Raw genomic sequence first — 18,488 nt, 5'->3', positions numbered from 1 at the left:
TCACAAAAAACAAACATACAAAAAAACGTATTTGGCTTTTCAAGGCCATAGGAAATGGCAACAACATAATAGGCATATTGTGAATTATTACAAGCGCCCGTTCTCTGCCCAACACGTAGTTGGAGAGCCCACTCTATCTCTACGCCCCCTGCCCCCACCACATTGCTTATATTTTTACGCCCCTGTTTATAATAATAGTAATCACACTGATTTATGAATGTGAAAATCTTAAAATATGTGAGATGTGTTTGTACAGTGTGTCATATGAGACTCAGTTAATAATAACTGCTTGTTTTCCTCCTTTTTTTGGGTCTCTTTTCTTATCTTTTTTATCCTGGAGTTTGAGTGGGAGTAAATGTGCATTTAAATGAGTAAGATGTAGAGAGACGTACGAATTCAAATGTGCTTACATATGAAAAACAAAAAAATATATACTCAGGTTTAAATGGGATTTGAAGAAGAAAGATATGTTTCTTTTGTTAGATATACTGTATACCTTTGGGGAAAAATACCAGGAGACTTATGCTTGTCTGGATTTGAATTTTGTTTAATAAAGCCAACACTATCAAAAATGGAGACAAATGTGAAATCTAAGTGTGGAGTGTTTTAATAATGATAAAATTCAACTTTTTGTTGCTTTATTTGTAACCTCTTTAGGACATTAGGCTAAATAAGCATGACTACTTTTCTGTGGTATGGTTTTATTGTGACTCCATGTAGTCTGTGGCCAGCCATCAAAATCATTTATAATTCAAGAGGATCACATGCTCTGTTCTATTCAATATGCTTTCAGATGTGCCCTCATCAAAATTAACAATTCATTGTGTTTTTACTTTCCAGTTATCTTTCATGGGCTGCTGTTGTATTTATTAAGTTGTATTCTTTCATCCACATTGGAGAGCAAATTACATCCTCATTACTGACAACAGGAGAGCACAGCCACAAAGTGAATTATAATAACTGCCTGTAAAATCATGTTCTAATTTGTAAAACCTGTGGTTGCTTTTGATTTGATTTCTATTTAGTTCAAATTGAAAAATCTGAATAATGAGAGCAATGACAGGGTGTGCAGAAATTTGAGTTAAATTTGAGTTAGCTCCCCACTGGTAGTACAACCTGTTAAAGCGATAAAGGAGCATTATTCAATCTTATATTTGTTTTTCTAAAGATAAAACATTCAGGAGTGGGGTAAGAAAAAAGAAGATGTGAAAACACTCCTACGGCTGAGGTAATTAATGTCTCTTATTTGTTTCTCTTTTGACTTAATTGTGCACTCATGCAGCCTGTATGTTCGAGCTCCCCTGAGAACCTGAACACAACACATCAAAATGTTCATGAGGCAAGTGAGGAAAAATAGAAGCTGACGTACAGTATTGAGCTGTCAAGCCTTCAGTTTAGCAGATTAGCGTTCCTGCCTGAGCTGAAATGATGCATCATGAACAGGCTTTGGTATGAACACAGCAGTCAGCTTGACAGGAACTTAAACAATTGTTCAGTAATGAGACAAACATACCTTGACAGCTCATGATGGAGAATAGCGAGCCTAATTGAGGCAATGCAGCTCAGTGAAACATTGAGATTTATCTTCAGGCAGTCAGGGCCCCATTGAGGAAACAGAATTTTGTAGTTTGGACAAATGTGTGGATAACAACAACCTTGGCAGGATTTAAATATCAACTCCCACTTTAATATTAGTCTATGTTTCCAGGGCAAATAATGTTTTGGAAACATTTTATAGTAATAACACAAAAACAGTGATGTTGTGTGAACTTTGGTCCTGCTAAAAAAACTAATGAAGCAGAAAAAGTGGACATTTCTATTGAGGAGTTTGAAGATTACACCCTTTCTTTGTCTCACTGGACTCTGTGTGTTGTCTGTGCTGTGTTATCTGTGTTATGTGCGTGCGTGTCTACTCATGAGACTGAAGTGACGAATCGTGCTCGAGGGAAAAGCAGAAGTTGGAAGCAGGAACAGGGTGCAAGCACAATGGCTTGTGTACAGATATAATAAGAGGCCAGTCACTATTTGTGCATGTTACAAGGCAGCAGGAACCTAAGAGAGCCATGGAAACTTTGAGGTGGTTTCTGATCTCTGCACACTAGACAATAAAAGATGACGTTACACAAATACAAAGAGCACACAAGCCCTGTTAGTATAATACAGGGAGACAGCATCTATTTTTGCAGGTGTTCTGCAGAGTGCAAAGGTGTTCTGTTTTCAATAAAAGCAGAAGCCTGTGCAGCTTAAAAACAGCAGCAACAACACAGATACAGTATACTGGTCAGATAGACAAGACCTTGAAGCTGTTGAATGACCTGCCTGGAGAAATTAGGATGGCTGAGTCAGTAAGATCTTTTAAATATCCTCTTAAAATACAATTTTATCAGAAAGCTCATCCTTACTTTAGTTCATTTTTTTAGCCACGCCGTTGCTGTATGGATGGCAACAACACCACTTTGGTTCAAACTAAACTATCTCAACAACTGCTAGATGGATTTCTGTCTAGTTTTGTACAAACATAAATGTCCATCTCAGGACGAATCCTCCTGACTTTTTTTTTTTTCTAAAATATTTCTGCAAAGCTACAAACATTCCTATCAGCCTGAGCTGCACTTTATTTATTTTTTTGTGCTAATTACAATGGAGGAAATATTCAGATCCTTCACTTAAGTATAAGTACTAAAACCACACTGTGAAAATACTCCACTATGTAAGTATTATCAGCAAAATTTACTTAAAGTAAAAGTACCAATTATGCAGAAAATAATCCCTGTCAATGTTTTACTATTATACATGTTGTTGGATTAACATTGCTTCTGCATTTATGTATATGTTGTATTTTACAGCTGTAGATGTTTATAGTTGAGCTTTTTAACTTTTGCATTATACAAATGGGTAGTTTAATCTACAGCAATGAATCAGCACATATGTTTGTAGCTTTGCTATCCTGTGAGAACCAAATTACCTCTAAAAGGTCAACTTTTCACAAGATCAGAAAAACAGCCCTGTTTTTTAGCTTTGTGACAAAGCATTTCCCAGCTACTTCAGATTTAGAAGTAGGAACATTTTCTCAACCCTTAACTAAAGCTGTCATTCTGTGGAAGAAGACCTGCAGCCTCTGTAGATATAAATGCCTCATTCTAATGTAACGAAAAAACAACCATCTTATTTCCAGGTCATTATTCACTAATGACAACATACTCTATATTCTCATATTCTGCCAATAAATCTTACATACTGGATTCTTAAAATAAAGATTCTAATTATTGTATAGATTAGAGTGAAGCTATACAGTAAACTGCTTTTCACTGAAGTACAATTTGAACAATAATGAAAACCAAAGGAAGAGGAGAGTTTTTAGTAGCTCTAGCCATAGTGGAAGCTTAGCCTAACCCCCTCTTCCTGTTCCTATCTCTCTTTGACTGTCCAACCTCCCTGAGACAAATTCCTTGCATGGTTTTTCTCCCTCACTGATGCTGTGAGCTGAACTTCAATCCGAGAGAAAACAGGATTAGAGTCTGGCCCTGGATATAGCTTTACCTCCTGAAGACATAACCATGCTAAATACCACTCAGTACTATCCCATTGTAGGGATTCCCAGGGACGAACTGTGAGGCCCTGAAACTCTTTGTATCAGATGAGGGAGGGACCTGCCACTGCTGTTGTTCGGTTTTCATCTGGATACATGTTGGAATACGTTGACGCTGGATGGGTCAAAAAGGATGTTGTCTGCGTGAACGGCACCATGAGTCTGTGCTGCCTCTGCCCCGGTGCCAACCACAGCGTTGTCAGTCCATTTTTGTGTCTAACTGACTGATTCACGTCTACCTGCAGGCCAAAGCAGGGAGTCAGGGAGGGCGTGGCGGGGGTGGGGTGGTGGTGGGGGGATTGTGGGTAGTGACCGTGACTTGGCTCCAAGAAAGAGGGTAAAGGTGAATGAACAAAGTGAGGTCAAGGGAGGAGGAGGATCGAGGCAGATCACAAAGGGAGAGGAAAATAGGCTGGTGGCTCATGGTGGATGAAAAACTGTCCATGTACAGCATCTACAATAGCATCATAAAGACAGCCATGATCGCACAGAAGCTACCGAGGCTTTCAATAATATTTCCTTTACTTTCCCCTTAGAAATAAAGGTGCTAATGAGAACCATAAAGGGTTCTTTTGATTGTCCCGATAGGAGAGCCTTTTACTTTCCATAAGAACCAATTATAAAGGTTCCACTCTGGAACCCTTTCAGAGAATTCTACAAAGAACCCAACATAAATGTTTATAGCCAAGACCATCTGCAAAAGCTTCCACCCAGAACCCCCAATGAGAGATTCCACAGAGAACCCTTCTATAGTATGATGGCTCCACACAGAACGATCTCTGGAGGTTCTATAAAGAACACAAAAAAGAACCCACCCAGGGATTCTACCAAGAACCTTTTTATATTCTATAGGTTTTATCAAGACCCCACAAGGAGTTCTACAGAGGACATTTTTATATCCCAAGGGTTTTATCTAGAACATACTCATGGGATTCTACTTAGAACCCAACAGGTTCAGCCAAGGACCTATTTTATATTCCAACCAAGAGGGTTCTACCAAAGACACTTGAAAAAACCTTGATGAAAGATTCCTCAAGGATTTCAACAATCCTTGAAGAATCTTTCTTATTGGAAGGATTGTTTGGATGAAAAGGTTTCTTAATGGAACTTAATGGTTTCTTCAGAAGCAAACGGTTCTGGGTAGAACCTCAGCACTTCAGGAGGAACCTTTATTTCTAAGAGTGTACCTTTCTTTTGTTCAGCTTGTTGAGTTTGTCATACAATACCTCACTATAGGTCAACTCGGTCCTTGGAGAAAATGTTCAATAATAACAACAGACAGTACAATTTCATAATACATGAAAGTGAAATACTGCATTAAGTGAGTTTTAAAAGCATTCTGGCTCCACTCTTTTCTACTGCGAGACGTGCATTCACTGTGATTTGTGAGATACCATTAAAAAGAATAAAATAAATAACACTGTATTCAGTATCTGCTATACTGACTATTACTGAAATTTTCTGCTCTGACCTTCTCATTCTAGACTAATTCTCCTCGTAGTTCAAAGGGGAGATCAGAATCTCTCTGCGGTTGTCGAACATCCATGAAGTCCCTCACTCTCTCAGTCCCCTGCTGAGAGACAGATTGCATCTCAGTTGCACTTACATACAGTAAATCATCTGCCTTTACAACTGAATCAATAAATTAGCTCTCATCAACGGTCAGGTTGTTTACGGACCTCAAAGTGGGTTGGAGATCTCCACTCATTCCTTTGATGAGGCAATCTGTGGTCAAATGAGGGTGGAGGGGAAGGAAGAGAGGAAGCCAGGATGTCCTGGTACGGACTGCCGTGTCTTACGTCTTCATACAGATGGCTGTGAGAGTCCACAGGGAGGTCGGGGACATCTTTAAAAGCACATGGAAACACAGGCACAAAACACAAATATGGGCAAAAATATTTATACTCTTTCAAATTTAATGTACTTGAATGATTGCAATTGGCAAACATTAAGCTAAAACAGGAAATGCCCCATTCGGTCATGAGTTCATACAAGGACAGGTGATGTAGTTCCTGATTGGAACAGAGTGCATGATACTTTGGACATGAAGTGTTTACTATTGTCTTGTTTATTTTGAGATACATATTTGCCTCTCACCGAGCCGGCGTACTTCCTCAGGGTGTGGAGTGAGAGGCGGCATGTAGTCACCAGTGGGGTAACAATAATAATGGGAACTTTCCTGAAATTAGTGAAGCAGAGGAGATAACATCAGATCAGCTTTGAATTTAAGTAAGGTAGAGTTCAGGTAAACAACAGTTCCACATGTGTTATGTCAGTACAGGGGCATTCCAGTAAAAATAGGTTAGTTCACCCAAATTACCGGCCTCTGGAGAATATTTTATGATTTATGTTGGTTGATGCTATCACGCCAAACTTTATTTCACAAAAATTCAACTTGAATCCGTCTTTATTAGTTGCTTCCCCAGTTATTGCTAATGGTTGTTAATAACTGTGGGGTGGGGGTGTGTGAACTTTTTTTGGCTTCTGAGAAGCAGTAGCTTTTATATGATCCACAGCAGCTTTTTTAAGGGAACATCCTCAAAAAGGACAAGGTTTGAAGGGAAACAGGGAGCTGCAGGGAATTATAAGTAAGTACACAGTAAGTACCCAGTTACACAGAAACAAGACTGGCTTAAGAAAATCATATTAATTACAAATAAATAGCTTAGCCACTGAACTCATTCATCTGCCAAGGGAGAAATAAGAGGTGCCACTACAATCACTCGTATTATATATGGACATGTTTTTGCACAAATTTGCTAGCTCACTTTTGGACAGAAAGAGATGTGCTGCTCCCATGTGAAAAATTGAACTATCCCTTTAATGAAACTGGGATCCAGTTGATCTTCATCATCATCTTCTCGCAAGGTAGGACTTTTCTCTTTTAGATGTGTTAACACTTTTTCATGGGCTTCATGCATTTTTCACACCCTTTCTCAAAACAGTTAAAACAGATCTTATACACAGACCCAGAACTCCGTGGAGAAAACATCCATTCACAGCTGATAGAAATTAGCTGCATAAGTATGAATCCCTGCTGCACCCGTGTGAAACTCCTTCACACATTTTTTTAATCAGCAATCAGTCCTTATCCATCCATAAACGATGCCACCTCTGTGTTGTAAGCAAGGATCATAGAGAGATGCACATTAGGAGAGAGAGAGAGGCCATGGCAGAGGGACCCAAGGAAGACGAGTTGACCTTTATAGGGATGGACCTCTTGTTGTAGTTCAGCCAAAAAGAATTATATGGAAAAATCTGTTGCAGTTTCTGCGTATTTCTGATTTGAGGTGATTTTTTATTGGGTCTTTGGTGAAGACAGAATGCAGTACAAAAGCTGTACCATACTCAATGTTGGACTTGGTCTGGTCTAGGTGGTTACTGTAGGTTTTACATGTCAGTGACAGCTCATGGGAATGGAAAGACCTCCACATTAGAATAAACCGAATAAAGAAAACTTTTTGCAGTACTTCAGCAGGGCATGTAAAAAAGGGTCAAATGAACAGATGCAGCGTGCAGCAGGGTTTGTTATTTGTAGTAAAATGATCATTGCAGAAAAGAATACAATTCATGTTGTTCATGTGATTTGCTTACTTGCCTTTTTGGCTCAAAACCAAGCCTTCATCAACTAACGGCACAGACATATAGCACAATTTAAAGATGGGCTGGATGATATTCATAGCTATATTTTGTAGTATGTGGTCCATTGTGTAATGATCAAAAGAATATATTGATTTGACCATAAAGTGTGTTGTTTGATGAAAGTATTTGCTTTTGTTGCATTATTAATCTTTTGTAAGAGTTCAAGCATTTTGGATACAAAATGAGTCATTTTGGCCAGCAGTTTTCAGTTTAGGCCTGTGTGTGAACTGTTTTGAAAATATACTTCTGAGGCCTCTCAGCTCAGGGAAGCTGCCTTGGTCTCACACACTCAGTTGTGGTGTCCACAGGTGTCCGTGTCCACACTCAGGCCTTCAGACTCACTGTGGGGCTGGGTGCCCGGCTGCCTCTACCCGTCGCAGACACCTTCACCAAGCGAATGGGACAACTTGAAATATCAGACAGATTTTACCCCGGATCTTAATTAATTGGAACTACAGAAGAAGACCAAAGATATAGCCCCTATTAAAATGGCTGGCAGCGCAGTCTGTGGAACATCCAGAGTAATGTAGTCATATTGTTCAGAGAATGAGATGTTGCTGCTTTCAATACTGTCTCCATTGTATTAAGGTGTAGGCTGAAACATCAAAACCTGGCCAAATAAAACCCAAGCTATCTGCACTTGAGGCTAGATACCACGACAGGTAAATGAGAAAACCGATTACTTTTGGTAATTTGGCTGAACCAGCCCTTACAGGTATGTCCTGTTTTAAATTAGGGGAGAGATAAAGTCTGCCTCTGCAGGGATTTGTTTCATTATACCCCATCCTGACAGCACACTAATATGTGTTTTCTTCCACCTCGCTCAACAGTTTTCTTCAAGGTTCAAATCCTTGTTGGCCCCTTTAAAGTACAAAATGATAATTCTTCTGCGATCGATGTGTATTTTGAATGCTAATTGTGAAGTATTGATCTATGTTCCATCTCTATGCACAGCTAAAGGTTTCATTAGTTCATCTATCCATTTTCCTTGTTATGGCTGAATTCTCCACTTCCTCTCCTTCACCCCCTGCCTAACCTCTTTCCTCCCCTCATCTGTTTACTCAGCCTTCTCGGTGTCTCTGCATATTTTCCTAATTGCCCTTTTCTCTTTTCCTTTCATCCCGCTCTTCCCTTTCTTCTTCCTCCTCCTTTCTTCCCGCTCTTACCGCCGCGTAGCTTTCATAGACGTTGCTGTCTGTTTCAGATCCAGAGTCAATGAGGAGGGTGCGCTGGGCTGCAGCGTTGATCTTTTCTCTGGTCTCATACTTATTGGAGGTGCTTCCGGTTGATTGGCTGGACCTAAATACATGGAGAAATCAGATTCTCTCACTTAGTTTCTCAACACCTCCTAATAAAAAGAGTAAATTCCCACATACACTTATCACCTCTTTGTTGATTTATCAAAAGGACCTTTGAGATCATAGAGCAAACATAAAGTTGCTATGTTGGAGGTATGTCTATAGTCACATGCAGCAGCTCATTCAAAATCCTCAACTGTCAAAATGCATAGCATCCACAAAGCTCTTAATACCACTAAATAGGGAGAAAAAAGAAAAGTAAATAAATAAATACAAATAATGTAAATAAATATATATATATATAATAAATAAATAAATGCAAAAAATAAATCAAAAATATAAAAATATGATGAAAAGGAAAATAATCAGAATATATTTACATACAAATATAATAATTAAAATTAAAATTAGAATAATAAGAAAATAAATACATAAAAAAACTAAATAAAATATATGAATAGAAAAAAAGAATAAAAAAGAAAATAAGAAAAATAAATAAGTAAAATATAAATAAAACATACATTTAAAACAATAAATAAAATATAGAAATTAAATTAAATTAAATTAAATTAGGTCCTTGTGACTGACATGGCTTTAATTCTCTGCATCCCAAAAGAGTACAAGCAAGTGGTGTGTGTATTTGCCTTCAACACATCTTTGACAACTCTTAATCTCCAACATGCACTAACAGAGATGCACACACAGCAACTTTTTTCACTGCATACATCAAGTTCTTAATAACGGTGTATCATGTGTACCCATTTATTGCAGGTTTGTGGTGCAAGTTTGATGTCACTAATATAAATGGATATTGACAGGAGGTTTTTTTTTTGCCTGCCTGGCTGTTATAATAGCTGGGTCAGCCAATGGATCAGGTCTCAGACTTCTTAAAGGGATTGGATGTGTTTCTCTTTATTGCTTTCTACTGCAGGGCCTTAACTTACCCCTCTTCTTCATTCTTCTTTCCGTCCGACACGCTGCCTCCTCTACCCCCTGCAGGGGGAACAGGAACAGGAGGAAAGAGGCTTAGTGTTCGGAAATTAGAAGTTGAAGAGAGGAGCATCATCTCATAAGCACCGAAATTGATCAGAGCAATAAAAAAGGACCGGAGAGTGAGAGTGCATGGAAGACGCATAAGCTGTGAAAATCTATGTAGAAAACCAGAGGGCAGAGGAAGGTGAGGAATGAAAAATAAAAGATAGAGAGGGGAGAACCTGTCTGACAGTTAGACTGGAGAACAAATAGAAAGAGACAGAAGGAGAGATGGAAGAAGGACATAAAGCTAGCAAATGAGATAAAAGATATGGATGAAACGCAGAAGTGACAGCTTTGAAGGATGAATGTGGCAGGAGGTTGAGGCTTAGAGAATGAGCAGAAGAAGAGGAGACAGGATAGACGGATAGAAAGAGGGACATGGAGAGATGAGAAGGGAGTGAGAGGCTGAGCTGACAATTGCATCATGGTTTGGAGTCATCTCTTTTGAGTTTTGCTGAGGATTCAGGACATTATAATGACAGAAAGTGATGGAAGAAACACTTTCACATCCACAGATGAAAAGATCATTATGGTTACCTGTCTGCCCTCGCCTCTTTTTCCACCTCACTCCAAAGAAGCAGCCCAGTGAATTTAACACCAGCACCACTCCAAACACCACCGTGAACACCACTGTCAAATAGGCCGGCAGTCCACTCGCACCTAGTTCACAAAATATTAGAAACATTAGCTCAATGCATAACAATGAAAGTTAAAGAGGAAGTAATATGGAAATTTAGAAAGATAAAAACTGACTGAGACAGACCCAACCGCTCTCTCAATTGTCTTTATTGATTAAAGACTAGCAGAGGGGAAAAAGTATGGGTGGCTGCCATGACAACCGCTTCTCTCGTAGAGCAAACATTAACAGCCTTGGAGGTGCATACATTAACATGATTTAGCCAAATGAAGCTAGCTGCTGTGCAAACAGCAATTTCCAACTGCCCTTAAGAGCTTTTTCAGGGAGTTGTGATAAAAGACTCACTCTGTGAGACTGAGTCGTCATCTTCTGAGACTTCTACTTCTGGCTTCTCTGCGGAGAAAGAAAGAGACAATTACAAAAACTGGTACCACGTAAGCAGAGGTCACATGACTTGACTTGAATCAGATTTAAAAGTAGAATCAGTAGAATTTGTCCAAGGTGTTCATAAACACACCAGAAACATAGTTGATTGTTGTTTCTCGTTCCCAAGATGTCAAATACTGATGTTTTGGGTTGGTATAGCGTACCATGCACAGCAAAATAATAAGAAATAAAAGAAAATACAGGCAGTCTCTGCAGATACAGACACCATCACACACTTCTTGTGTGTCATAAGTGATGGTTGAGAGGCATTATGTATATAAGCCTATACAATGTTTTTTTTTAGGAAAACATTGCAAATTATGGCTTTAACTCACAAATTTAAGGACTTGAGAATTGCTTGACTAACACATTTTGTTAAAACAATTAAAACATGTTTGTATGATTTCTAGTGCAATGCACACAAACCTAGCAGGCAAGTAGGACACTGCAGACCAGCTACGATGGAGCAGGCTAGTCCAAAAATAACAAAATTTGAATTCAAGGATTATGTTTCAGTGATGTTAGTGACAAGTAAACAGTGGTATGCTGTCACTACAAAATCCACAAAGATGGGGGTTGTAAATGAATTAGGGCTGGATCATCTTGGAAAAAAAAAATCAAATTCTGATTATTTCTACTGATATGGCAATTGCAATATTAAAAAAAACTCATGAAAATGATTAAGGTGTGATTTTTGCGTGGATCTATATCTAACAAAGATGTTTTCTTACGTCTGTAACATATGATGTGTAAGCCAGGACATCTCTGCAGCACGATAATATTTAATTTGAACTGATTATGAAACAGCCTCAATTTAATACTGATGCCTCTATATGACCTCCATAAGCAAACAATATCATCAGTAAGAAGACTGTATATCTATATATGGCTATTCTTAATACCTGTCAACATGTCAGATTCTCCATGAACTCAGATGAAATGAACCTGTGTTCACATTTTCCCCTGCAACGTTACAGTCAGAAGTACATTAGCCAGCTAAGCTGAAGCAGGGGGAGATTTTTATTTCATTAATTTTTATTTTTGACCATATATTTTGTGGTTATGGTGGTGGAAACTGTACTGATTTTGTCCACAAAGGCCTCTAAAATCAACAACATGTGAAATAAACAGGAAAATATTGTGCCTCAAAGTGGCCACATAGAAATTTCAAAAAAATTGAAATTAATTGCTCATCCAAACCATGAAGGTGTCCTTTTAACTTATTGGCTGGTCAAACGTTAGCTTGAAAGCTAACAATAATGTTAGACTTGGACTCTGTTTTAGAGGTATTAGACTGTAATAGACTGACTCAATTGTTATTCAGTTTGAAGGCTTGTTATTGATCACAAAATGCGAAATATCAGTAAAATGTATAAGGTGTTAGCAGGCTGCAATAGTTTTTGTTTAAATTGAGAATAAAACTTATCTTTTAACTGATTTAAATGTGAAAACTGGGGGATCGTCAGAATTTTGTATGACTTATGAAGTTGCTTGACTTATGGCAGGGACTGGACTTGACTTGCTTGATTCCCACCACAGTAACTTGAGAGTTGAGGGTTATGACTTGCTTATGATTTGCACATGTGCAACTTGCTCCAACCTCTGCTTGTGAGCATAATAAGTTGCTAAATAGATCATCGGATGGTTGTACAGTAGGGCTCTCTGAGTGTCAAGCTGGGGTTACTCCAAACTGACCCTTTGTGGTGATGGTCAGTACTGCATTGCTGTCAGCATAGCCACTCTCTCCCATCGCATTGAGGGCATTGACAGAGAAGTTGTAGGTGGTGACAGGCTGCAGGCCAGTGACAGTGAAGCTTGTTGCTCTGGGAGGAAAGACGTCCACGTAGAGGAAACTGGCTGACTGAGCCCACCAGTACCTGCCAACCAAAAGGCACCTGTCAAGTGCAGTTCTTTGATTATGAGATGGTGTCATTCTCAAACCAACATTCTTTCCTGACATTTCACCTTATACGAAATTTTTGCCGCAGACCTCCATTAAAGCCGGGGATCCACTCCAGAGTGACCGAGTTGTGGGTGGTGCTGACTTGGCGAAATGACGAAGGAGGATCTGGGTGACCTGAGGGCGAGAGAAAAGAAGAAATGTGGAAAAAGTAAATGTGCTCTTGATTTTGCAAAAGTACTGACAAAGAGGAGAACACCTTCACTCGACAGGAGGCTATTTGAAAAGGCTTTAGGTGCTAAGAAATGGAGGCAGTTGAGTGATTGTATCTGCAGAAATAACACACGAGGCCCTGCTGGCCTGTAGGATCGTGCCTCCCCTCCGGCCTCCCTCTCTGTTTTGGAGTGGTTATAAATAGACAAAGATGATATTACTAAAGTGCAGAGGTGATTTTCTGGATAGAAATAGATGAGCAAGAAAAACGATTTGAAATATTCACACTTTTCTCATTCTCACAAGATATGTGCACCAGAAGGAACAGTCATAACTGTTTACCTCAGAGCAAAATGTTGGATTTGTGGGTGTAATTGTTATGATTGATATGATTTCAGGTTGTCACAATTATCACATATTGCTAACTAATAAAACTGCATTTTAAATCAGACAGATTCAGAGTCCATTGAGATTTAAAGGGGCAGTTTGGGTTTTTTGATGTGGGGTTGTATAAGGTACTTATCTATAGTCAGTATATTACCTACAGTAGATGGTGATCAGGAGGAGACTATGTCCCAGCACTACGTTCCAGGTGCTATTTTTATTGTCCCCATGACAACAGGACATCTTCTCCTAGGACAACGGGACAACTTCTCCAAATTAGTGGTGTGCCGACCACCATCTACTGTAGGTAAGACCCTGACTATGGATAAGTACCTCATATAACCCCAGTTAAATAAATCCAAAGTATCCCTCTAATTAAGAAAATTGATCATCACAGCTGATGATAAATATTTAAAAAGAATGAGTGAAATCAGGAAGAAGAAATGATCATCGTGGTCAAAAGTTGTCAGTGAGCCTCTAAAGCCTCTTTGTTTTTTAACAGTTTATCTCTTCTTAATCACAGTTTATTCCAGCAGCTCCAGAGAACAACTTTTTGACAGCAACAGCTTTGCATTTTTAACAGCACATCGTTCTGTAGCTGCTTCTTTTTCTTAAGGTTGTGCTTTGTTGTATGAATGATCAGGAAACATGTGCAGAGCTCTGGCTGATCCCTCTCAGAACAAAGTGGCTGATTTGTCCAATTTAAGTCATGCAATGGAGGATGAAGCCTCTTGATTATTATCAATATTGTGGACAGAGATCAAAGGAGGCTAACCAGGCCTTCAGTCTGACATGAGGCACTGCTTCAGTCAGGGTAGTGAAAGTGAAAGTGGATTATTTTGCATTTGGAGCATGGAAAAAAATAAGGGTGGTTTTGGGGGCAGAGGGAGAGATAGTCAAGGAGAGAAGGAGGAGGAGAAATAGTCGAGCAGCAACATAAGAAGGGGATGCTCTGCTCGTCTCTTGCTCCAGGCTGCAGCCCAGTTTGCAGAGTAAATAATTCCCACTATCAGCTCCACTCATAAGATTCCAGGGCGAAGGGGTCAGCCTTATTTGGATCTCGTCTCCTTCAAATCCAAAAAGCACCATGCTAAAAAAAAAAAAAAACTCTCTCTTCCTCTTGGGCTCTAAAATGATAAGGAAGCATATAAAATTTATTATCACTGCGTCAGATTAATTATGAATATTCACAGCACTAAAAAAACGACTGGGGAAAAACAGGGCCAATATTGGATTGTGTTTTATGGTTTTTATAGTAAACATTAAATGTGTCCAGTGATGGCTGTGGGCCTTTGCTGAGAGCAGGACTGTGTTGATAATGGTGGTGTGGTGCAAGGATACAGTGGTGGCTTGGAGGCAGAAAAAGTCTAAGCATGCCGGGAGAGCAAAGCGTATCACTGCAGCATTATCTGAGGGAGAAGTGAAGTAGTGCTATGGGCTAAATGATAAGGTAGAGATAGAGCGACAGAATAAGTTCCTTAAAGGGCTGACACTCAGGAGCAACAACTCTCTCCAGTTTACAGAATTCTGCATGTTCAATGGCCCTCCCACACTATTGTAATGTTGCTGGAAAAGGCTGATAAACCTTGGACAAAGCAGCACAGACACAATTATTTTGAGATGCTGCCAAATTAGAACCAAAGGAAAAATGTGTGCTCCACTGCCAAGTACGTGATATGCATAATCCCTACATGTTGTGTGCCCTAACTGCTGACTTTGATCATTTGCCATTCATTTAAAGCTGTGTATGGTGATTTTTCACCACTAGGGGGCAGAAAGACTTGAGCTGCATTAGCAAACAATTACCTACACATCAAGCAGAGACACACCAAGGCCAGTGAATATCCCATATACACTTGTCTTGTAGCTCTGGTTTAGTCCACCAACTCTTTATCTGGAACTTTTATTTCTAAATTCAGAATCCACTCTCTGACATTTCATGCTGGCCACGCAGCGTTCACTCTGCTTTTTTGGTGGAAACATTTACCAGCAGCTTTGAGATCGGGGACACTGTGTTACAGTAAGGCTCAACCATACTGTCTATGTGGAGGCCAGATAACCAAACAACGAACAAAAAGTGTCTAAAGCTTTGTGGAGCTGCAGAGTTGGGTGTTAATTCTCACTGGCTCTGTATTCTAAGTTACCCTTTCACACACACAGAGTCATTCCATTCAATTTGAATTTAAAAAAGTATGTATTGTTAGCCTTTCACTGGTACCCAAAGAAAAAAAACATGCTGTAAAAAAAAGTTCATAATTTCAAGGCAACTGTTTTCACAAAATTTTGAATCAAAACTCTTTTGAAATAAATTTTTTAAAGTTTTACTGACCAGTAATCTTTTGGGATTTTTTCTTATTTAGCAAAAACGTGAATCTTTGACCTTAAGAAACAAAAAACATTTTATTTCAAAAGTTGTTGAGTAAACTTATTGAAGTGAAAGTGAATAATTACAACTATTTCATTTTCGAGCACTCACATTCAAATTCATCTAAAGAAGAAAAGCAAATTATCTCAACAGAAGATTATAGGTCAGCAAAACTTTTTTTTAACTTAATTTCAAACCCTAAGAGTTTGAATCTGACTAAAAAATTCAAAAATTTAGTGAAGACAATTGCCTTGAATTTATGAGTTTTCTCAACATTTTTTAATTAATTAATTAATTTATTTATTTGGATTTCTGAATTTGGTGATTTTGAAAAGTAAACTGAGAAATCTCTATATCTGAAGCCAGATAAACCACTAAAGAACATGTTGGACTATCTGAAAAATACATTGCTACAACCCTGAGATAGGTCTTAGCTCATGAAAAGTTGACGTTTTGGTTTTCGGAGGACATCGACCGAGGATATTGTGGAGAGAATCTGAGTCACCAAGAGACACAAACCCACACACAAATGTATACAGATACAATACTTGTGCTGACGAGCTGAATGTCAAGCTTGTCTTCCCCAAGTGAGTTGCGAGCAGTGCAGCTGAAGACAGCGTAGTCCAGAGCCGCGCTCACGTTTAGTATTTGAACTGTGCTGGTGTGGAAGGAGCCCTCCCTCACGGTCTGCTCCTCATACCTGCAGCAAGCACGTACCCCAACACACACACACACACACACACACACACAGAGAAAGAGAGATAAATCCTGAGCAGGCAGACAGCAGGGATTGTGATGTCCTGCAGATTGCACTAAGTCACCCAATTTCACACATCAAAGAAGCATTAAACAGGTATTTGCATAGTGAAAGGCAAAGTATAAAATGCAGTAAATCTGGATTTAGTGGTGAAATAGCAAGAAATAGCAAAAGAATATATTATATTGGGGTAAACCCTAATCTAATTGTAAGGACTTATCAATATGTAACCAAACACTGACAGTAGCATCGAAGGTTATACACTAAATAAGGGTTCCAAAAGGGTTCTTCCTGAAGGACTGAAGTTCTACTCAGAACCAAAGGGTTTGTGAAGGATTCTTTGTAAGACCAGTATTTTCATTAAGAAACCTCTTCATTGAAAGAACTCCTTTTGGAAGAAAGAACTTTTTCATCAAGGGTTCGTCAAGGGTTTTTTTGTACCATAATATAAATGGGTTCTCATTAAACCCCCCTGGGTGGGTTCAAGATAAAACCCTTGGAATGTAAAAAAGATTTTCAGTGGAAACCCTTAGCTGGTTCCTGTTGGTACCCTTGGAAGCTGAAAAGGTTTGGGATTGAACTCTCAAAGAAGGTCCTGGGTGGAACCATTACACCACAGAAGGGTTCTCTCATACCTCTCATAGAGGGTTCTGGGGGAAATCTTTCACTGATAGTTATAGGTTTAACCTGTTATGTTGAGCTCTAGGCAGAACTCTCTGAAAGGGCTCCAAGTGGAGCCTTTATGAAAAGTTCTACAAAACACCAAAAAGGGTTCTCCTATGGGGACAAGCCAAAGAACCCTTTATGGTTCTAGTTAGCATCTTTATTTGCAGTGAAAGGATTAGCAAGAAAATCATTTAAAAACAATAAAGCCTACTCTATGACCTGGGGTTTGCAAAGTCCATCAGTACACCATTTTTTTCCCAGGAGAATTTGACACGAGGAATCCCCTCTGCCTGACACACAACCTCAGCTGTCGTGGTGCCGTCCCCTCTGGTTGCTACCTTCCTCCATTGGGCTCCTTTCTGAAGCTCTGGTTTGACTACACAAGACAAGATGGAGGTTAACCATGCAGAAAGCAGACACAACACAGGAGTAAATGTACACAAGTATTCACTGACAGGTACAAAAACGCAAGCATGTTCCCACAAATAAGTCTTCATGTACATTTCGCTCCTGTCCGACACCGAGAATAAATACGACAAACTCACATTGCACCACTAGCTGCACATCCACAGTGGCGGCGGGGGCTATGCCATTATCGGCTGTGCAGTGGTAAAGACCAGCGTGAGCCCGAGTCACATCATGGATGGTCAGGAGGCCGGATTCGTCTTCCTGAGTCTCCTCTCCCATCTCCACCTCCCCGTCTCCCTGTGGAAGACAGATTGAGGGGGAACAAGATGCAGACAGCAGCTATCCCTCAATACACACTCCCCTCCTCCTGGGTGAATTGGGGGGTGGGAGAGTAAGACAGGTAGAGGGAGAGTCGAGCAGGGAACCATCAGGGCTTGAGCTGCGGATAGGAAAGGGCGTTGGGGGAACAAGCTCTGAGGACAGAGAAAGATAATGCCAAGGGTTGGAGAGCCACAGGGAAAAAGAGAAAAGGAGGGGCTGCGCAGGTTGAAAGCGGGACACGCAGCACTGCCAAGGGGTGGGTTAGAACGGAGAAGGCATCAGTAGATACAGAGACCACGCCACGTTGACGAATGTGCCCTTTAGTCACGCAACAGTAATGAAAGCTATTTTTCTGGATTTGGGCTGAGTGTGGAGCAGGAAGAGGTGGGGTGGAAGGATAGTTAGAGCCGGTGAAATATGGTGCATCTGTGCATTTAGAAAGGCCAGTGATAAACGGTAAGAAGAGATAAAATAATAAAAAGGAAGCCAGATAAAGGTAATATAATTCAGGGGATGGCTGTGTTTCTGTGGATGTGTGTGTATCTGAGCTCTCACCAGAAACTTCCAGGAGAACATGCCAGATATAACAGGGTTGGCATCTGCCACACATATCAGGTCTGCTGTCTCCCCGACGTTCACAAACACAGGGTCTTTCTCTGCCTTGACACTGGGAGCATCTGAGAGTAGAAAACAGGACAGGGTTAAAAGGTTAAAAGGCCAAACTGGGACAAATCATTTGCCAACCCATTAAACAGGAAAGCTGTGTTCCTATAATTACTCTTACACTTGTTTGCCTTTGAACTTGTTCATAACCCTGTCTTAATTGGCCTCTATGTTTCGGATACAA

General features: G+C 39.8%; 1 protein-coding gene across 1 annotated transcript in view; it reads right to left on the bottom strand.

Moving 5' to 3' along the window:
- Positions 1-4,778: 4,778 nt before the first annotated feature.
- The window catches only part of nphs1 (NPHS1 adhesion molecule, nephrin), a 49,507-nt gene continuing 35,797 nt past the window's right edge, over positions 4,779-18,488 (bottom strand). Inside the window, exons 17-29 of the mRNA XM_084725835.1 lie at positions 18,197-18,318; positions 17,458-17,617; positions 17,132-17,288; positions 16,038-16,189; positions 12,593-12,704; positions 12,323-12,504; positions 10,547-10,594; positions 10,102-10,224; positions 9,474-9,522; positions 8,398-8,530; positions 5,687-5,768; positions 5,269-5,435; positions 4,779-5,159 (exon numbers count right to left, since the gene is read on the bottom strand). Coding sequence (XP_084581961.1) covers positions 5,070-5,159; positions 5,269-5,435; positions 5,687-5,768; positions 8,398-8,530; positions 9,474-9,522; positions 10,102-10,224; positions 10,547-10,594; positions 12,323-12,504; positions 12,593-12,704; positions 16,038-16,189; positions 17,132-17,288; positions 17,458-17,617; positions 18,197-18,318 — 1,577 coding nt within the window. The 3' untranslated portion in view covers positions 4,779-5,069. The remainder of the gene's footprint in view (positions 5,160-5,268; positions 5,436-5,686; positions 5,769-8,397; positions 8,531-9,473; positions 9,523-10,101; positions 10,225-10,546; positions 10,595-12,322; positions 12,505-12,592; positions 12,705-16,037; positions 16,190-17,131; positions 17,289-17,457; positions 17,618-18,196; positions 18,319-18,488) is intronic.

The sequence above is a fragment of the Lutjanus erythropterus genome, chromosome 9 (genome assembly GCF_056507025.1).
Source record: "Lutjanus erythropterus isolate fLutEry1 chromosome 9, fLutEry1.hap2, whole genome shotgun sequence".
Classification (NCBI taxonomy): Eukaryota; Metazoa; Chordata; class Actinopteri; order Lutjaniformes; family Lutjanidae; genus Lutjanus; species Lutjanus erythropterus.
Note: the sequence above shows the minus strand (reverse complement) of the source record. Positions and strands in the feature narration are given on the sequence as shown.